The sequence below is a fragment of the Uloborus diversus genome, chromosome 3 (genome assembly GCF_026930045.1).
Source record: "Uloborus diversus isolate 005 chromosome 3, Udiv.v.3.1, whole genome shotgun sequence".
Taxonomy (NCBI): domain Eukaryota; kingdom Metazoa; phylum Arthropoda; class Arachnida; order Araneae; family Uloboridae; genus Uloborus; species Uloborus diversus.
Window position 1 is genome coordinate 218,862,813 of NC_072733.1, and position 22,727 is coordinate 218,885,539.

General features: G+C 37.6%; 1 protein-coding gene and 1 long non-coding RNA gene across 2 annotated transcripts in view; both read left to right on the top strand.

Annotated features, from left to right (window-relative positions):
* LOC129219258 (uncharacterized) overlaps positions 1–11,321 on the top strand; it is a 41,632-nt gene extending 30,311 nt beyond the window's left edge. Inside the window, exon 3 of the long non-coding RNA XR_008580389.1 lies at positions 11,189–11,321. This is a non-coding gene — a long non-coding RNA (uncharacterized LOC129219258). The remainder of the gene's footprint in view (positions 1–11,188) is intronic.
* A 117-nt stretch (positions 11,322–11,438) lies between these two features.
* On the top strand, positions 11,439–22,525 carry LOC129219178 (uveal autoantigen with coiled-coil domains and ankyrin repeats protein-like; the record flags this gene model as incomplete). The annotated part of the gene is made up of 3 exons (XM_054853497.1): positions 11,439–11,444; positions 11,509–11,696; positions 15,511–22,525. Coding segments are annotated over exons 1-3 (7,209 nt in total), but the record flags the coding sequence as incomplete, so codon positions are not given.
* Between the last annotated feature and the right edge of the window lie 202 nt (positions 22,526–22,727).

A 22,727-nucleotide genomic window follows, 5' to 3' on the forward strand; every position in this document is an offset into this window, starting at 1 on the left:
GATTATGTTTTTTTTTCTAGAATTTCTCTGTTAATTTATTCATAATGACAACACCAAGATGCACTTCCATGTGTATTTTCCTGAGAAAACACTTGATAGTTTAGTAGCAATTTACAAAAGAAGGTATTCATGGTGGAAAAGTAAATTTTGGATTTTCTCTTAATTATTAGATTGGGGACTACGTATTTTAATTATTTCAAGTAAAAGGAGAGATATATTGTAGATAAATGTATTAAATATATATTTTGAAATTCAGTTCTGCAGTGTATAATTTTGATTAATAATTAAAAGGCTTAAAAGAAAAAAAAATGCTCCATGGGGTTAGAGTGGACACATGGGAATGGGACTTCTGTGGACACATCCCCACACTAATCCTTTTCAGCTTTGAGTGAAAAAAAATAAAAAGTTAGTTATAATATATTTCAGGGGTTCTCAAACTTTTTTGATTCGCGGTACCCTTTTAGAACTTTCTCACAACATCCCAGTCTATTTCTATTATTTAAGGTAAGTGCGCCAAATGAGGCGACCTTAAGGTTCATAAACTGGTATATCGCTCACTTATATTTGAATTGGATCCAGCTTCTGCATATTTACGAGATGACTCATGAAAAATAAGAACACAATGAAACCAAGGGGAAATTGAAGTTTTCATTTTGTTTCTTAGCAGTTTTAACAAAGAAAGACGATTTATAGGGGTGAAACACAGGTTCCTTATAAGGAAAACTCTGTGGGCAAGGATTACTTCATGCCAAGTTGAAGACGAAAAAAAAAAAATATTGCCAAAAAACTATCATCAAACTAAAAAGAATTGAGAAAAAAAAAAAAAAGCCAGCATAAAAACATGAACATTGAAACACATTTTGAAAACCTCAAAAGCATTACCAAAATTTTCATATTTACTTAAACAGAAAGGAAACTTAAGGTCAATCGACACATTCGGGGCAAATAATATATATATATAAATTTCTGCACATACAGCATAAGATCATACCCTTCATCTGATACTCTGGGGTCTTATTATAAAGGCACTGGAGTGAAAATAAAGTGAATATGGTCTTATTGACCCACAATGTACTTACCTAGGTTATTTAATCACAAGAAAAAATGATGGTATACAAGGACATTTTTCTTTTTGAATTTGTCAACTACATAAATTAGGCTGCAAGAACACTTAATAACATTTTTTCAAACTAGTAATGTACAGTGATCCATGTAGAAACAAAAGATATCAAAAAATAAGATCAGGTAGTTTTGACATGTCTCTTCTGAAATAACGTTTGCTACATTGTTGTCTGGTAATTAAAAATTGCTTGTTGATAAAACTTTTATCATCTCTCAGTTAATTTTTCTGACGACAATGAAATTGAGATCTAGCTAATTTTTACCATACTAAATCAAACAATGGGAGGATGACCTTATTGGTCTATATGAGCTTATTTTGCGCTTTCAATATGTAATATATCAGTAACATGGACACTTTGCGGCACCCCTCGCCTCTTTCTACGGCACCCTGGGGTGCCACGCCACCCAGTTTGAGAACCCCTGATATATTTTTTGTTATTTGCCTTTCTTAGATTAATTTTGATAAGTATGATTTTCTGTCCTTTTTTTTCATATACAGTGCCCGCCGCTTATAAAAATCACATTCGTGCTGAGGACATTTGATTTTATAAAGCGGCTGATTTTATAAACCGGCACTCATGCACTGAAAAAAAAAAAGATTTTTAAGTATAAATACTCTTAAAAAGAAAGAAATTACGATTAGCTGTATTTTATTTTTAGTCGAGTTGTATTGCATTATTTTAGTTCAGTTGCATAATACAGTTGACATTTTAACTTACATAAGGTACATTTTTAAAATTTCACAAGGGTCTTAAAATATTGACTTGTTGTTGTTTGAATAAGAGAATTTGAAAGTAAAGATTGAGAAATCCCAAATTTAATTGCAGCATCACACTAACTACATTTAGGAAGCTTGTCATACTTATTCAAAATTTTGAACTAAACTTTCACAAGTCGTCACGACTTGCTAGCTAATAATTTTAACTCAATTGTAAAAATGAACTGTCAACCCCTGTAGATAGCTGAATGAGCACGAACAGATTGACTCAGTGGTCAGTGAGCAGGGCTGCATGTCGAAACAGTTCTGCGAAGTGGAAACAGGCAGCACCAACTAAATATATGACTCTGAAACAATTCTTTTGAGACTGCTTCATTCTTCTTCTTTTTTTTTTTTCATTCAACTTCCCAAGGAAAAAAAAAACGCACAACCTTCACCTTTTTTTTTCCGTTTTTGTTTTCGTGGAATTTGTTATTTTATTAGTGCAGCAATATTTTAAATCCTTGAAAGAAAAAATAAAATCCTAGTTCTATTCAGAGAATTATTAACATATAATCTCCAAAAGTTTGATTTTATAAAACGGCGAGGATGATTTTATTAAAGGATAAACCTAACATGTTTCGATATAGAAAGGATTCTGTTCTTCCAGATTTGATTCCATAAAGCGGCTGATTTCATAATCCAGTGATTTTATTAGTGGCGGGCACTGTATTAAGTTTCATTTACAAAATAAGTGACTGATTCTTGCGAAGTGATAAGTTCCTTTATAAAATTATATTTTTTTTATTTCTCATATTAAATTTTGGGATTTTATTCTTTATCAATTGCTTTATAAAAATTATGGATACATTTAGAAAGGATTTTGTGTGTTTTTTGCACGTTTTTAAGCCTTTTTTTTTACTAAATAAGTTTGCTTATTGAAAGGTGAAAAATCAGTTTGCAAGGAATTCTATCATTTCACACATTATTTTTATTTTTCAATTCAAATTACCAATCACATAGTCCTTAATGACTTTGTGTTGGTCAAGTTTATGAAAAAAAAAATAGCGTTTTGCACCATGTTGGATGAATGGAAGCCGTATACGGATCAACTGATTTCATTATACATTTCTAAGGGAAAAAGTGGACAAAATAGTTTTTTGAAGTACGGAAAATTATTCTTTTTCCCCGATGTAAAAGATGTGTCCACACAGAGCTAAAACGAAACATTATTTTGTGCGGACACTGGAAATCTCAAAACACGGCGTTCTGCAGAAGGGCCTTAAGCAAAAATCTTCCGACATAGACAGGGCGGGGCCTCGAAGCACTTTTGGAAACAAATAAGACGTTCTATGTGAGTTGACTGTTGAGTACTGTATATTGCTAAAGCAGGGTAATTTTCTGCTGATGAATAAAAAACAGATGTGTCTCATTTGCAAGATCTACGTTGTAATGTGAGTGGTGTGAAGGGAAGTTAAACCCTCTGCCCTAGGGCCATCTCTTCTCTACGCCTCCCCCGTCCCGATAATAATATCGCCCCCAATAATCCCCCAGAAATAAATTACGGAAAGTCTAAAAATTGCTTTTTCCCCTTTCCGATATTTTCTATTGCAAGCAAAAAAAAATTCTTCATTTCTCAACTGACAAAAATTATTACAATAAAATTTTCCATAAGAAAAACGACGATGGTCGACCGGCGCCTTTTGAAACTGCGCACCGGGCATTTACTCAAATGCCCAGTGCCCACATAGCCAGTCCGATCTTGACGATACTTTTGAAAAACTTTCATCAGTCGCTGTGCCTTTGTTGCGATGCTTGTATTAGAGCTACTACAGGCTGTAACTTTTAACAACTGCTCTAAATATTTCTTAAAAACTAAAATGTTGGGTAAAATCATCTTTGTGTAACAAATTTGTGATTTGTTTCGCATCCATCAGTTTCTGGCTTTGTGTGCATGTCGCGCGTCAGTGAACGTAAGTTCCTTATAATTCTTTGCTTCTTATCCTCCCCTCTCACACCCCTTAGATTTTTTTAGAGCTTGGATTCACTTTGTAGGCATACATAAGCTTATATACTCGCGTATACGTAGGCTGTTTAATAAGAAATAAGACTAATTTTACTGCCGCGAAACCACTCATCGGAACGTTAATTCCCGTGGCATGAGAATTGCCTGTTGTCTGTATTAACAAAATATACCGATAGTTGGCGTGTACAGACTCGTGTTCTTGAGTATCACGTGTTTTAATTGAAGCCTGTTGGCAAGCGCCTACAAGATGCAGCCAGTTGTCAAAATGGAAGCGTCGTTAGAACAAAGTTATGCGATTAAAGTTGGTTTTTGTCAGAAAAAATCAGCATCGGAGATCTTTGATATGATACGTGGAGTTTTCAATGATGAAGCAATGCTTAGAGTCCGTACATTTTGCTGGCATAAAGCTTTTAAGGAAGGCAGGCAGGATATGGAAGGTTTTGAACGTGAGGGACAATCTTCAACGTCCATCACAGAGACAATGATTAACACTGCTGCTATTATTATCTAGGAGAATCTCAGAATTATTTTACATCTGTCAGTTCTGGCTGTTTCCTCAACTTAAGGAACCATTACGAGGCAAACATTTTGAAAGCAGCGAAGCATGTCTGTACTCTTTTGAGGCGGTTTTGATATAGCTCTCACGAACTTAACGTTCATAACTTTTTAAGAAGTGGATAGAATGTTGGAATAAATGCATTTAGTCCTGCAGAAGTTATTCTTAAAAAAATCATGTAAATAACGACGATTAAAGTTGTTCTGTATTTTTTGTTAATTTAGTCTTATTACTTATTGAACAGCCCTCGTACATGCATGTACAGGTGTATACACCTAACTGTATGTATATAATCGTGTCTGCACGTATACCTACATATAAAAAAATACTCGTGCTTCACTATATATATATATTATATATATATATGTATATATATATATATATATATATATATATATATATATATATATATATATATATATATATATATATATATATAAAATATATATATATATATATATATATATATATATATATATATAAAATATATATATATATATATATATATATATATATATTATATATATAAAATATATATATATATATATATATATATAAAATATATATTATATATATATATATATATTATATATATAAAATATATATATATATATATATATATATAAAATATATATATATATATATATATATATAGTAGACACGTAAACACGCAATGGATGTATCCACGAATTAACTCGTGTATACTCGTATGTGTGTATGTACACTTATATATGCGTGTATACGTCTATTGTACATGTATATACTCAGGTATGCACGTATATACTAGAGATACAAGTGCATACACGCATATGATGTTAGATTACACGTGTATATACCGTTCATGCACGTGACAAGTATATACTCGTGTAGACACGTATACACTCCTGTAGGTAAGCACGTATACATGCTTATATACTCGTGTATATACGTATATACTTGAGTAGGCACGTGTATGCATGTATCTACTCATATATGAACGTGTTCACTAATGTTTACACGACACGTACACTCCTGTTTGTGAAAATTGCAACACCATGAAGGAAGCATCATAGTTAAATGAAATTTAATACACAGTTGAGTGGTAATGGTACAAAAAAATGATTACATTTTCAAACCAAGCAAACAATAAAAAGAGATAGAAATTAGTATTTTGTGTGGCCACCACGCGCCGCAATAAGAGCTGCTACACGACTCGGCATGGAGTAACACAGAGTTTGAATATCTGCCTACGGAAGAGTATTCCGTATCGTTTGTATGACCAACCAAAGTTCGTCTGTTGAAGCAACAGGACGAGGATCACGAGCGAGATGCCGCCCAACAAAATCCCACACATGTTCAATCGGTGACATATCCGGGGAATATGCAGGCCAAGGAAGAAGCTGTACCTGCTGCAAATCAAGGTAGGATTTGACAGTCCTGGCGACACGTGGACGATCATTATCATGCTGGAATACAGCCCCTGGCAATCCTTGCAAGAAAGAAATAGCTTGGGGCTGTAAAACTTCGTTTATGTATCGGGTACTGTTCGAATTGCCCACAATTTGTAGCAATTGTGATCGTCCATGATATGCTATGGCACCCCAGACCATAACTCCGAGTGTTCGTCCACTGTGGCGTTCGATAATGCTCTCCGGGAAGTGCCGATCACCGGCATAGTGCCTGACATGAATTCGGCTATCATGTGCCACAAATTGAAGCGGGATTCGTCAGAAAAGACGACCTGCTGCCAATCAGCACGCCAGCTCCTATGCACCTTGGCCCATTGTAGCCGCAGGCGGCGATGGTTTTGCGTGAGAAGAATCTTGTATAAAGGAATCCTTGCGTGAAGCTTACGCTGCATCAGACGTCTCCGAATTGATGAAGCACACAATGAAACACCTGTAGCTGTTGACCACTGTGCTGCCAATTGTTTAGAAGAAGCTGTGCGGTTCGTCAGCGCCATACGCACCAGGTGTCTGTCATCGTGAGCTGACGTCACATTTCGGGGTCCACTCCCGGATTTCCGAGCTGTCCGACCCTCGTCCGTCCACTGCTTCCAAACACGCTTGAATGTGCTGCTGTTACGCTGCACACGAGCGGCTACTGCACGATAAGACAATCCAGCTTCACGAAGGCCAACGATTCTGCCCCGTTTAAACTCGGAAATTTTCTGAAATTTCGCTTTCTTTCGTCGAAGAGGCAAAATAAAGATTCAGTTAACGTTTACAGGGTGGCGACAGATCAGGGAGATCAGGGAAAAGTGAGGGAATTTCGAAAAAATAACAAATTCAGGGAAAATTGATCAAGTGAAGAAAAAAAAACTTTTTGTTGCTTTGCAAAATTAAGTACCTTAATTTGCTACGCATTTTCCACCATTTATCTGTTTAAAAAGAAGTAGAATTAATGAGGCAATTATATACCGTCAGCTTATTTGTTTATCTTTTTCCTCAACGTCAAAATAATGAATCTTAACTTATTAACCACAGGTGGGTGGGGGGATAAACTTCCCAGATTACTTCTGTGTCTGTAAAGTTGTTTATGTTGCTTGAATTTTCCTTTCACACATTCCATGCTACATAAAATAAACAACCCTACAGGCAAAGAGAAAGCCGTCATTAATGCCTTAGATTTTTTGCTTTTACTCGTCGTCTTAAAGTAAATAGCATACTGTAATCACAATTTAAGAAGAAATCTTTGTTTTTTAAATTAATACTGATAAAAGTTTAAGGGTTATTACTTCTTCGCAATTTTAATTTAATTGCAAAATTTGAATCTTATATCAAAATCAACTTTTTGCCATTGTATTATTCGCTGTCCGCCTCAGATTATACAAGTACTAAGGATTTTTTCAGACTTTAAAAATTCTTTTTTCTAAAAAAATAAGTTATATACATACATATTTTGAAATTAATTGATTGTTTTTTTCATTTCAATGTTTTTCACGAAAGTAATCTAAGATTTTTTACAACAAATAATGAAATCATTTGAAATTGAGTTACCTTGTGCACATAAGTAAATCTTTTAATTATTTTTTTTTGTTAAAATACTGTATTCATTAATTAAAAACTTAAATTCTTGATTAGAGAATAGCTCAATATGACTGGTTGTTAAAGGGTTTCATTTTTTTTACATGAATATGTCTATTATTTACGTAAGTAAAGCTGCATTACTTCTATACTTTCACTATTACTTTTTATTCTTGCAACAATAATTATATTGCTTGAAAATTTAATTCAAAATCATTTCCATACAAACTTTTTAGTTTAATCATGATTAGATATGTCTTTAAGACTGTTATTAATAATTTCTTAGAACTCTTATGTTAACTGGTTACTGGAAGTAAAGTACAGTCGACTCCCGCTACAACGCGATTCGGCTTACGCGAAAGGCTATAACGTGAATTTTTCGCGAGTAACGGATTTTAGAGCTGACGCGAATTTCTCGTCGACAACACGATTTTTTTTCGAAAGGAAGTGGCGTCGTTATTGGCTACTAAATATTGATTTCAAGAATGTTATTACACCCCTTTAGCACAGGGTTGCCCATCCTTCGTAAGCTCAATAGCGCGAAATCCCCCCCCCCCCAAATTTCACAGCTCTCTTGCTTTTAAATTAGGTTAAACATAACACTTTTAAAGTCACGCATTCCCAGTTAAATTTACATCATTTGCAATAATTTAATGAGTGAATGAATCAATCAAAACAATTCAACAAAATAATGTTGCTTAAGATAAAAAAAAAAAAAGTTACAACAGATGCAAAAACGAACGCTTACATTTACGACAGCAATTAAAAGTACAAGGAATAATTTTTTCTAATAAATTTAGGATCTTGCAACTAATCGCTGCTAATACTAAAATTAGTCTAGCTGCTTGCTCAGAACTTCAAATTTGAGTGTCACGGCTACCAGATTTGTTCTATTTATTGCATGTGTTTGCAACATTTGTAATTTATGCATAAGCCCCAGTTAAAATGATAACATTCAATTTTTCAGGGCCATCACGAGATGAAAAAAATCTAAGAGAAAAGGGTATGAGTTTTAGCAAGCTCATCCCAACTTTTTCCCCTTAATATATTTTAAAATACACACACAGAGAGAAAGAGAGAATTCAGATTTTAATTAACGTGGGAATCATTACTCGATGTAAGCAATACGACCCCCATCGTAAGTATAATATTGACTCAAAAATAATGGTTCCTTAGTTTTCTCTCCCGAAAAATTTACGAATTTGCAGTTTTTGTCGATCTTTGGTAATTTTAGGGAGAGGAGAGGCTTTGTGACCTTGGCGTGGAAATTTTTTGAAACTGAAACTCTAAAAGCACAATTGCTGATTGCTTCGATTATGTCAGGAAAAGGGTGGCTGAGTGACTCTGCTTCGGAACTTTTTTGAAATTGTAGTTCTAAAAATGCAGTTTTAGACAACCTTTAGTTATGATAGAGAGAGGAAAGATTTCCGTTTCTCTTACGTGGCAATTTTTCGAAATTCAAACTCCAACAACTCAGTTTTAGACAAAGGTTTGGTAATGTTGGGGGGGGGGGGGGGGGAGGGGGTCCGGGGTCCCTCCCCCGAAAGTGTTTTGAAATTATAGTTCTAAAAAGCTGTTTTAGACGATATTTGGTAACGTTCGGCAGAGGAAAGACTTGGTGACCCTCGCACGGCAATTCTTCGACATTTTGTACTCCAAAAACGTATTTTTGGATTGTCTTCGGTTATGTTAGGTAAAGAAGGTACGGGAGATTTTCCTGGAAAATTTTTGAAATTTAAGTGTTAAAAACCGAGATTGAAAGCCATCTTTGGCACCGTTAGGTAGCGATCAGTTTTTCAAAATTGAAGCTCCCCAAACGCAATTTTAGCCGACCTTCGGGGATGTTAGAGGGGGGAGGGGTTTGGAAGCTCTCCTACGCACTTTTATTGAAATTGTTGTTCTGGAACGCAATTTTGGGTGGAGGGTGGTCTTTAGTAATGTTTAGGGGGGGGGGGGGGTTCTGTGTCACTCAGGCTCGAAATCAAAATTCCAATAGCAGTTTTTGACGACCTTTGGTAACGATAGGAAGAAGGGAGTTCAGGGGCGCCCCCTGAAACTTTTTTGAAATTTTAGGTCTAAAAACAGTTTTAAACGATCTTTGGTAATGTTAGGCAGAGAAGTTCCGTTGCCCACCGTGGCAATTTTTTGAAATCGGATCTCCAAAAAAACGTAATTGTAGATTGTCTTCAAGCATGTTAAGGGGAGAGGTAGTGATTTCTTGAAATTTTATTGCTAAAAACACGATTGTATGCATCTTTGGTAACGTTACGGACTGGCAGTTTTTCGAAATTGAAGCTGCAAAAAGGCAATCATGTTTGGGGGAAGTGTTCTCGGAAGATCTTCTCCGGACATGTTTCAGAATTTCAGCCCTAAAAACGAAACTTTACACTATTTTCAATATTGTTTGCGAGAACTGCAGAGATTAATAAGGGGGAGAGGGGCAGCCTTGGGAAAGTTTCGAACTTGTATCTTTAAAAAGACAGTTTCAGACGATCTTTGGTAATATTTATGTTAGAAGTTGAGGGGCCCTCCAGAGGCAGTTTTGGAAATTGAAATTCCAGTAACTCAATTGCAGATGAATTTCGATACTAATGCAATTAAAGAAAGGAATTCACGGTTTTGCCGTGAATTTTTTTTTTTTTTTTTTTGAAATTGAGCCCTAAAAACAAAACTTAAGAGGGTCTTTAATTATGGTGAGGAGGCGTTTTCTGAAAGTTTTTTGGAATTTCAAGCTCTAAATACCAATAAAAATCTATCACACACAAACACATACACAGATTGATATTCTCCGGAAATGGTCAAACTGATTCATCTATTGAGCATACAAATTCGAGAATTTTTATGGAAAGAAAACTTCCTTTTATGTATTAGATATCGAAGAATGTGAAAATAGTTCATGAAAAATAGTTAACATAAGATTAAACTGCTCCACTTCCATCTGCAAAGTTCAACATTTTTGAAAGTTTGGTAAAAATCATCTAATGATAAATTTAAAAAACTGCCATTTTAAAAAAGATACAAAACATGGAAGTAAAATGAAGTGAAAAATTCTTCATGAACTCAAACTTGTTTGTAAAGAAAATCTGTATATTAAAAATCGTTAGTTAAGAGCAAAAAAATGTTATTTAAAAACCTAGTTCTGATTGAATTTTGCCGGTTTTAGTAAATCCATGAAAGGCCGGAGCAGGATGGTCAAAATTCTTACAAAAACAAAATAGATTTTTAAAATATTTTATTTCATCCATTTTTTATTTCTTTTTCATCCCTGTCACACGTTTTCATCGTACAGAATATACTCGTTGCAGAAAAAATCATGTTTAATTAAAATGAAATCAAACAGTCAGATCCTTTTTTGCAACATACTCTGATGCCATCCTGTGTCTAAGGTGATTTTCATTGAAAAAAGACAAGGCTACTTAATTTGGAAGATGTACGTCAAAAATAATTAATGCATCTTCCTTATTCTCGTTAAAAAAAATTTAATACTTCTTTCCTCCAAAAATTTTCTTTAAAAAAAAAAAAAAAAAAAAAAAAACCAAAAAATTCTGATGGCGGTCACAAGTCCAATGCCTTACTGATCAGGCCACCACCACCCCAATTTCAATAACCTAACAGTCAATAGAACAGGTCTATTTCTGTTTCTCAACTCATTTGCTGTGCTCAGTAGTTTTGTGGAAATGGAATATGTGTTGTTTCATACAAACAAAAAACAAAATTAAATTGTTCTTTTCATGCTTTTAGACAATGTTTAAAGGACACTATTGATAGTTTTTCCTTTTCAGTCTGACAGTGAATGCAGTTTTCATGACAGTGAACTCAGTTTTCACAATAGTGAACGGAGGTTTCATGGCAGTGAACACAGTTTTCATGACAGTGAACGCAATTTTCATGGCAGTGAACGCAGTTCTGATGGTGAAAGCAGTTTTTATGACAGAGAACTCAGTTTTCATGACAGTGAACTCAGTTTTCATAATAGGGAACTCAGTTTTCATAATAGTGAACTCAGTTTTCATAATAGTGAATGCAGGTTTCATGGCAGTGAACTCAGTTTTCATGACAGTGAACTCAGTTTTCATGACAGTGAACGCAATTTTCATAGCAGGATAGCAGTTCTGATGGTGAAAGCAGTTCTCACTGTGAATGCAGTTCTGATGGTGAAGACAGTTCTGACGGTGAAAGCAGTTCTGATGGTGAAGACACTTCTGATGGTGAAGACAGTTCTGATGGTGAATGCAGTTCGGATGGTGAACGCAGTTCCGACAGTGAATTGAATTCTGAAGAACCCCCCAGGTAAGGACTTACATTTCGTCTTTCTACACTTTGTAAGCAGAGCTGCGGAGTCGAAGAGTATGAATGGGACTAATTTTAGGGTAATGGAGTCAACGTTGAGAATCGCTATAAAAATTCACACACCTGTCTTTTTTTTTTATTTATTTATTAATTTTTACCGACTATCTCCCTACATATTTTTAAAACTACACTGTAAAATAAATTCTGGAAACGTTTCCTAGTATATCAGGCAGCTGTGGTTCATGAAACTTTCAAATACTTTTCCGAGTATTGCGGAATCCTCTTTCTGTATTTTCCAGAAACGTTTCTGAGTGTTTTGGAATCCTCTTTCTGAAGTTTTCAGAAACGTTTCTGAGTATTTCGGAATCCTTTTGCTATAATTTTGAGAAGTGTTTCCGAATATTTTGCAATCCTCTTTAATTTTCAAAAACGTCTCTAAATACATTGTGCAGCTGGGGTTAATGACATTTTCAAAAACGTTGGCAAGGATTACGGAATCCTCTGTGTAATTTTTAAAAACATTTTCGAATGTAAAGTATGAATAACGTCTAAAAGCACAAATTGCAGATTACTGCAGACACGCATTTCGGCGTTACAAGAAACACCTTTTTCAATGCAAAAAGTAATTAGCTTATGGATGAAAAGACATCCGACAAAAGTCAAGAGCTAGATAAGCAAACGGCTTAAAAGATAAAAATAGCGACTAAAAATTAACCAAACAAATTCTCAAGCAATAAAAGAACCAATGGGAATGCAAGCAAAGGGCAAGAGCTCTCTCACAGGCACATTAAAGCCGAGAGAAATAATTGAATAGGACAAAGATTACGCCACATAGCTAAAACAAAAAGAAAATGTCAATAACCGTGAACCGCAAGAAAGGAAAAGCTGAATGGAAGAAAAAACAGCTGGAAATGAAATAACCAAAAATTTTCGGAAAAAGAAAAAATAAAGATAAGAAAAGGGGGGGGGGGGGGGGGTGTCAACCCATTACAAAAAGCTAAAAATAAACAAAGCAAGATAGATAAAAATGAATGGAAAAATAAAAATAATGTGTGCAAAACAGAAAAAATGGATGGGGAAAGTACGATGTTAAAGATGTGGGAGCCAGACATTGGAAAATTACGGATCTGCTTTAAGATCATTAACTAAGTTAGAACTTCCTCAAAATAAGACAAGATTCCCAAAGTAAAGATCTGATGAATTGGGGCATTTTCGAACAATCTGATGAGAGTTAAAATCAAAAGAGTAAATCGAATATTGAGCTATACTAGTCTTATTTGTTTTTTCACTTAATTTCAATGCTCTTTCAAGCGAAATTTTAAAGCACGTCAAGTCTGTCCAATATAGGCAAGCTTACAACTACAATTAGTCTTATAAATACCACAACAATTAAGAGGGTGAATAGGATCTTAAAGAGAAGAGAATGAAAGTTTATTAATAGGAAAGAACACCATATCTGGAATTGGTAACGTTATAGAATTTAGCAACCTGATAGCTTACAGATTGAAAGAATGGCAAAACAACCAAGTTATTTCTGATGAAGGTTCGGTTAAGAACATTTGTTTTGGATTTATTAAAGAATTTTACTTCCTTTTACAAAAAAGGAAGTATTGTATTCGCGAAAAAATTTTCACTCAAAAATCGACCTTAATTTCCATTTTGCTCACCTCCGAATGAATGTTGAGGGTTTTTCGACTCGACCACATGTGGATAAGTGCCTAAGAACGTATAGACATGCGAAATATCCATTTTGACGATTCCCGAGAAATTACAACGAGTTTTCTCGTGACGTATCTATGAACGTGCCTATGTGCGTATGTATCGCATAACTCATGAACGGAATGTCCTAGAAAGTTGAAATTTGGTATGTAGACTCCTAGTGGGGTCTAGTTGTGCACCTCCCCATTTGGTTGCATTCGGGTGTTTCTAAAGGGGTCTTTTGCCACTTTTTTGGGGGGGGGGAATCATTGTTAATTTCGATGTAAACTTAAGTGGTATTATAATTTGGCGGACACTTGGCGATCTATCGGCAGTCTTTTGGTCGCTAACTTGGCGACAAATTTGGCGATTTTTTTAAAAATCTGCTTCAATTTGGCCATTGTTGGTGATATTTAGAGAGTAAACTATTTAATCACATTAAAATTGCCAGTAATGGGGAAATGACATTAAATTGGAGTAAAAGGAAGTCATGTGATGCACACATCTGCTCGTTTATAAATAGAATCAATTCAAGTTGGCGGATAGTCTCTATTGTTGGGAAATGTGTCTTTACCTTAAGTTCATAGAACTAAATAAAAGGTTTACAGAACCCCAACATCAAAAAGCCGTGCAGTCTGCCAGTAAGAAATAAAACATACTCAAAGTAATTTTAAATAAATAACATTTATTAAAATATCACAGTATACAACAATAAACATTTGTTAAATACCAAAAATAATTTAGAGTGTACAAAAACCCCCAATAATCACAGAAATTTCAAAGTTAAATTATTAAATAAACACTTTTAGAAAAAAACGCGAAACATTTTAGAAGAAATTTTAAAATGTCACCTTCCTGCGCTAATGCGCATGTTTACATTGCTGAAGACTTCTTGACCAAGTGTAATCGAAGAAAACTGTTCCATCATGCACCGGCCGATAGGCTTGCTTAGTTCTAGCAGAACCTCTTCAAATACCGGAAAGCAAACTTGTGCATCCACAGGAATCACACCGGAACTTTCTGGAACTCTGGTAGGAACGTCTAGGAAATCCAATCATGAAGGTCATCGATGATTTCAAACTGATGACTGTCCCACACCACCACAGGAGCACCGGTAAATCAATCCAGGTATTGGCCAAGTTTAAGTGTTAGGCCTAATTGCAATGAACTTCATCTCCTGCGAACCTCTTCAGCAATGTTGACATTTTTCCCTCCATATACTGGAGTAATTTAGAACATTCTTGAACAACAATTAACACTGAATAAAACTTATCTCAAGCCCAGCTTGAATTCAAAAACGTTGCATCATCAACGGCTCGAGCGCGCCGCAACTTCAATCAACAACCTAGCATAGTTGCCGAACCTTCAAAGACCAATCCCTGATTGGTCAACAAAAAAATGGCAAGATGCCAATGGGGAGTAAACACAAACAAAAAGTGAGCACTGAAAATATTTCAATCAACCTATTTATACGTTCTATGACCGCGATACGTCATCCCATGACACACCCTACTTTGCATTGGAGATATACATCTCAACTATTCCTGATTGAGTGATTTAACAATCTTTCTATTCGTTTTTTCGGCTCAAAGTAGCCAAAAACATCTCAACCATCGGGTGTTACGTCATAGGATGATTCTGATGTTGCACGATCATGCCCGAATCAATTTCAGTTATCCGCCGCTGGGACACAAGACGCGGAGTGGCAAAAACATATCGGAGGTAAGTTTCAAAAAATACTTTAACATTTGTAATTAAATTAAAAGCGCTCCAAGATACTGAATAAAGGCTTTTAAGCCCAACATCTATCAATTGCCACAGCTTTTAGATAATTAAGGTCCACATTAAGAAGTTCCCATGAGGAACAAATATCAAAAGCGCGATAAACGGAAGTGAAAGCAGACTATGTTTGATTTTAAGAATGAGACGATAGTCTATAAGGAGGGCTTGGTCTCCAAATTCTCTCGGCCACCTTTTTTGCACTTACTGCAGTTGTGGTATGCTTTCTTCCTTGAACATTTGGCAAATCACGCCCAACGTCTCCTTACTTCAGTAGTTCAACACAAAATTTGACTGTATACTGATCGGATAGTATAGCTTTTTTTTTTCTTTTCAGAAAGAAATATAAAATTTCGAGTCTTACATACCGAAGAACAAAGATGCATGATGCCGTTTCCTGTTGGGATATCATTACTCTTAAAGAGATTCTTCAGAATGAAATGCACTTGGTAGATGTGCAAGACGAATACGGAAAGACAGCCTTACACATAGCTGCCGAACAAGGGAATAAGCAAATAGCATTACTGCTGTTGTCTGTGGGTGCTGATATGAGCCTGCAAGAGCAAGCGGGCATGACCGCTCTCCATATAGCTTTGAAACATAGCTACGAAGAAACAACAAAAGTTCTTACCAACGCAAACGCGAAGTATGACATACAAGATAAAAATGGTAAGACTGCCTTGCATTATGCAACAGAAAAGAAATATGTAGAAGTTGTAAAGAAACTTTTAGCTGCTGGTGTTAATACCCGACTTCAAGACAAATCGGGAAAGACAGCCCTCCATGTAGCTTTGAAAAAGCGTAGCCAAGATGCAGCAGAATTGCTTGTCGAGGCAGAGTCGGAAAACAACATTCAAGATAAGGATGGAAAGACTGCATTACATTATGCATCAAAACGCGATTATGAAGATGTTGTAAGGAAACTGTTGGTTTCAGGTGCTAATACCAGTCTTCAAGACGAAGCGGGAAGGACAGCCCTCCACGTAGCTTTAAAAAATCATAGCCAAAAGGCAGCAGAATTGCTTGTCGAGGCTGACTTGGAAAACAACATTCATGATAAGGATGGAAAGACTGCATTACATTATGCATCAGAGTGCGATTATGAAGAAGTTGTAAGGAAGCTGTTGGCTTCAGGTGCTAATACCCGTCTTCAAGACAAAGAGGGAAAGACTGCCCTCCACGTAGCTTTGAGAAATCATAGCCATAATGCAGCAGAACTGCTTGTCGAGGCTGACTCGGAAAACAACATTCAAGATAAGGATGGAAAGACTGCATTACATTATGCATCAGAGCACGATTATGAAGAAGTTGTAAGGAAGCTGTTGGCTTCAGGTGCTAATACCCGTCTTCAAGACAAAGAGGGAAAGACTGCCCTCCACGTAGCTTTGAGAAATCATAGCCATAATGCAGCAGAATTGCTTGTCGAGGCTGACTCGGAAAACAACATTCAAGATAAATATGGAAAGACTGCCTTACATTATGCATCAGAGTGCGTTTATGAAGAAGTTGTAAGGAAGCTGTTGGCTTCAGGTGCTAATACCCGTCTTCAAGATGAAGCGGGAAAGACGGCCGTCCATGTAGCTTTAAAAGAGCGCAGCAAAAAGGCAGCAGAATTGCTTGTCGAGGCAGACTCTACAAACAACATTCAAGATAAGGATGGAAAGACTGCATTACATTATGCATCAGAGCGCGATTATGAAGAAATTCTAAAGAAGCTGTTGGCTTCAGGTGCTAATACCCGTCTTCAAGACGAAGCGGGAAAGACGGCCCTCCATGTAGCTTTAAAAGAGAGCAGCAAAAAGGCAGCAGAATTGCTTGTCGAGGCAGACTCTACAAACAACATTCAAGATAAGGATGGAAAGACTGCATTACATTATGCATCAGAGCGCGATTATGAAGAAATTCTAAAGAAGCTGTTGGCTTCAGGTGCTAATACCCGTCTTCAAGACGAAGCGGGAAAGACGGCCCTCCATGTAGCTTTAAAAGAGAGCAGCAAAAAGGCAGCAGAATTGCTTGTCGAGGCAGACTCTACAAACAACATTCAAGATAAGGATGGAAAGACTGCATTACATTATGCATCAGAGCGCGATTATGAAGAAGTTGTAGGGAAGCTGTTGTCTTCAGCTGCTAATACCCGTCTTCAAGATGAAGCGGGAAAGACGGCCCTCCATGTAGCCTTAAAAGAGCATAGCAAAAAGGCAGTAGAATTGCTTGTCGAGGTAGACTCTACAAACAACATTCAAGATAAGGATGGAAAGACTGCATTGCATTATGCATCAGAGCGCGAGTATGAAGAAGTTGTAAGGAAGCTGTTGGCTTCAGCTGCTAATACCCGTCTTCAAGATGAAACAGGAAAAACGGCCCTCCATGTAGCCTTAAAAGAGCACAGCAAAAAGGCAGCAGAATTGCTTGTCGAGGCTGACTCGGAAAACAACATTCAAGATAAATATGGAAAGGCTGCTTTACATTATGCATCAGAGCGCGATTATGAAGAAGTTGTAAGGAAGCTGTTGGCTTCAGGTGCTAATACCCGTCTTCAAGACAAAGAGGGAATGACTGCCCTCCACGTAGCTTTGAGAAATCATAGCCATAATGCAGCAGAATTGCTTGTCGAGGCTGACTCGGAAAACAACATTCAAGATAAATATGGAAAGACTGCTTTACATTATGCATCAGAGCGCGATTATGAAGAAGTTGTAAGGAAGCTGTTGGCTTCAGGTGCTAATACCCGTCTTCAAGACGAAACGGGAAGAACGGCCCTCCATGTAGCTTTAAAAGAGCGCAGCAAAGAGGCAGCAGAATTGCTCGTCGAGGCAAACTCTACAAACAACATTCAAGATAAGGATGGAAAGACTGCATTACATTATGCATCAGAGCACGATTATGAAGATGTTGTAAGGAAGCTGTTGGCTTCAGGTGCTAATACCAGTCTTCAAGACGAAACGGGAAAGACGGCCCTCCATGTAGCTTTAAAAGAGAGCAGCAAAAAGGCAGCAGAATTGCTTGTCGAGGCAAACTCTACAAACAACATTCAAGATAAGGATGGAAAGACTGCATTACATTATGCATCAGAGCGTGATTATGAAGAAGTTCTAAGGAAGCTGTTGGCTTCAGGTGCTAATACCCGTCTTCAAGACAAAGCGGGAAAGACGGCCCTCCATGTAGCTTTAAAAGAGAGCAGCAGAAAGGCAGCAGAATTGCTTGTCGAGGCAGACTCTACAAACAACATTCAAGATATGGATGGAAAGACTGCATTACATTATGCATCAGAGCGCGATTATGAAGAAGTTGTAAGGAAGCTGTTGGCTTCAGGTGCTAATACCCGTCTTCAAGACGAAGCGGGAAAGACGGCCCTCCATGTAGCTTTAAAAGAGAGCAGCAGAAAGGCAGCAGAATTGCTTGTCGAGGCAGACTCTACAAACAACATTCAAGATAAGGATGGAAAGACTGCATTACATTATGCATCAGAGCGCGATTATGAAGAAGTTGTAAGGAAGCTGTTGGCTTCAGGTGCTAATACCCGTCTTCAAGACGAAGCGGGAAAGACGGCCCTCCATGTAGCTTTAAAAGGGCGCAGCAAAGAGGCAGCAGAATTGCTCGTCGAGGCATACTCTACAAACAACATTCAAGATGAAGATGGAAGGACTGCATTACATTATGCATCAGAGCGCGATTATGAAGATGTTGTAAGGAAGCTGTTGGCTTCAGGTGCTAATACCAGTCTTCAAGATGAAGCAGGAAAAACGGCCCTCCATGTAGCCTTAAAAGAGCACAGCAAAAAGGCAGCAGAATTGCTTGTCGAGGTAAACTCTACAAACAACATTCAAGATAAGGATGGAAAGACTGCATTACATTATGCATCAGAGCGCGATTATGAAGAAGTTCTAAGGAAGCTGTTGGCTTCAGGTGCTAATACCCGTCTTCAAGACGAAGCGGGAAAGACGGCCCTCCATGTAGCTTTAAAAGAGAGGAGCAAAAAGGCAGCAGAATTGCTTGTCGAGGCAAACTCTACAAACAACATTCAAGATAAGGATGGAAAGACTGCATTACATTACGCATCAGAGCGCGATTATGAAGAAGTTGTAAGGAAGCTGTTGGCTTCAGCTGCTAATACCCGTCTTCAAGATGAAGCGGGAAAGACGGCCCTCCATGTAGCCTTAAAAGAGCACAGCAGAAAGGCAGTAGAATTGCTTGTCGAGGTAGACTCTACAAACAACATTCAAGATAAGGATGGAAAGACTGCATTGCATTATGCATCAGAGCGCGGTTATGAAGAAGTTGTAAGGAAGCTGTTGGCTTCAGCTGCTAATACCCGTCTTCAAGATGAAGCAGGAAAAACGGCCCTCCATGTAGCCTTAAAAGAGCACAACAAAAAGGCAGCAGAATTGCTTGTCGAGGTAGATTCTACAAACAACATTCAAGATAAGGATGGAAAGACTGCATTACATTATGCATCAGAGCGCGATTATGAAGAAGTTCTGAGGAAGCTGTTAGCTTCAGGTGCTAATACCCGTCTTCAAGATGAAGCGGGAAAGATGGCCCTCCATGTAGCTTTAAAAGAGCACAACAAAAAGGCAGCAGAATTGCTTGTCGAGGTAGATTCTACAAACAACATTCAAGATAAGGATGGAAAGACTGCATTACATTATGCTTCAGAGTGCGGTTATGAAGATGTTGTAAGGAAACTGTTGGCTTCAGGTGCTAATACCCGTCTTCAAGACAAAGCGGGAAAGACTGCCCTCCACGTAGCTTTGAGAAGTCATAGCCATAATGCAGCAATTTTGCTTGTCGAGGCTGACTCGGAAAACAAAATTCAAGATAAATATGGAAAGACTGCCTTACATTATGCATCAAAGCGCGATTATGAAGAAGTTGTAAGGAAACTGTTGGCTTCAGGTGCTAATACCCGTCTTCAAGACGAAGCAGGAAAGACTGCCCTCCACGTAGCTTTGAGAAATCATAGCCATAATGCAGCAGAATTGCTTGTTGAGGCTGACTCGGAAAACAACATTCAAGATAAATATGGAAAGACTGCCTTACATTATGCATCAAAGCGCAATTATGCAGAAGTTGTAAGGAAACTGTTGGCTTCAGGTGCTAATACCCGTCTTCAAGATGAAGCGGGAAAGACGGCCCTCCATGTAGCTTTAAAAGAGAGCAGCAAAAAGGCAGCAGAATTGCTTGTAGAGGCAGACTCTACAAACAACATTCAAGATAAGGATGGAAAGACTGCATTACATTATGCATCAGAGCGCGATTATGAAGAAGTTCTGAGGAAGCTGTTAGCTTCAGGTGCTAATACCCGTCTTCAAGATGAAGCGGGAAAGATGGCCCTCCATGTAGCTTTAAAAGAGAGCAGCAAAAAGGCAGCAGAATTGCTTGTCGAGGCAGACTCTACAAACAACATTCAAGATAAGGATGGAAAGACTGCATTGCATTATGCATCAGAGCGCGATTATGAAGAAGTTGTAAGGAAGCTGTTGGCTTCAGCTGCTAATACCCGTCTTCAAGATGAAGCAGGAAAAACGGCCCTCCATGTAGCCTTAAAAGAGCACAGCAAAAAGGCAGCAGAATTGCTTGTCGGGATAGACTCTACAAACAACATTCAAGATAAGGATGGAAAGACTGCATTACATTATGCTTCAGAGTGCGGTTATGAAGATGTTGTAAGGAAGCTGTTGGCTTCAGGTGCTAATACCCGTCTTCAAGACAAAGAGGGAAAGACTGCCCTCCACGTAGCTTTGAGAAATCATAGCCATAATGCAGCAGAATTGCTTGTCGAGGTAGACTCTACAAACAACATTCAAGATAAGGATGGAAAGACTGCATTGCATTATGCATCAGAGCGCGATTATGAAGAAGTTGTAAGGAAGCTGTTGGCTTCAGCTGCTAATACCCGTCTTCAAGATGAAGCAGGAAAAACGGCCCTCCATGTAGCCTTAATGATTTCAGCTGCTAATACCCGTCTTCAAGATGAAGCAGGAAAAACGGCCCTCCATGTAGCCTTAAAAGAGCACAGCAAAAAGGCAGCAGAATTGCTTGTCGGGGTAGACTCTACAAACAACATTCAAGATAAGGATGGAAAGACTGCATTACATTATGCTTCAGAGTGCGGTTATGAAGATGTTGTAAGGAAGCTGTTGGCTTCAGGTGCTAATACCCGTCTTCAAGACAAACAGGGAAAGACTGCCCTCCACGTAGCTTTGAGAAATCATAGCCATAATGCAGCAGAATTGCTTGTCGAGGTAGACTCTACAAACAACATTCAAGATAAGGATGGAAAGACTGCATTGCATTATGCATCAGAGCGCGATTATGAAGAAGTTGTAAGGAAGCTGTTGGCTTCAGCTGCTAATACCCGTCTTCAAGATGAAGCAGGAAAAACGGCCCTCCATGTAGCCTTAAAAGAGCACAGCAAAAAGGCAGCAGAATTGCTTGTCGGGGTAGACTCTACAAACAACATTCAAGATAAGGATGGAAAGACTGCATTACATTATGCTTCAGAGTGCGGTTATGAAGATGTTGTAAGGAAGCTGTTGGCTTCAGGTGCTAATACCCGTCTTCAAGACAAAGACGGAAAGACTGCCCTCCACGTAGCTTTGAGAAATCATAGCCATAATGCAGCAGAATTGCTTGTCGAGGTAGACTCTACAAACAACATTCAAGATAAGGATGGAAAGACTGCATTGCATTATGCATCAGAGCGCGATTATGAAGAAGTTGTAAGGAAGCTGTTGGCTTCAGCTGCTAATACCCGTCTTCAAGATGAAGCAGGAAAAACGGCCCTCCATGTAGCCTTAAAAGAGCACAGCAAAAAGGCAGCAGAATTGCTTGTCGAGGCAAATTCTACAAACAACATTCAAGATAAGGATGGAAAGACTGCATTACATTATGCCTCAGAGCGCGATTATAAAGAAGTTGTAAACAAGCTGTTGGCTTCAGGTGCTAATACCCGTCTTCAAGACAAATCGGGGAAGACAGCCCTCCACGTAGCTTTAAAAGAGCGTAGACGAGGTGCAGCAGAATTGCTTGTCGAGGCAGACTCTACAAACAACATTCAAGATGAAGATGGAAAGAGTGCCTTACATTATGCATCAAAGTGCAATTATGATGAAGTTGTAAGGAAGTTGTTGACTTTGGGTGCTAATACCCGTCTTCAAGATAAATTGGGAAGGACGGCCCTCCATGTAGCTTTGAAAGAGCGAAGCCAAAAAGCAGCGGAAGTACTTGCCGAGGCAGATGCCGAAAACAACATAAAAGATGAAGATGGAGAGACTGCTTTACATTATGCGTCAGAAAATTCATATGTAGAAGTGGTCAAGAAGCTTTTGTTTTGTGACATGAATCCATGCGTGAATAATAATAAAGGGCTGTACCCTTTGAAAGTGGCTCTGAATAAAGGAAATAATTATGTTGCAAAAATTATTCTTTCAATGTGTGCTCTGAGAGATATTTGTATTGATTGGAAAGACGTGGGTTTTGAGAATGATTATATAACCTACTTTGTATCACTGCTTTCGGAATTTGAAGCTGAGTTACAGCGGATGAAGCAGA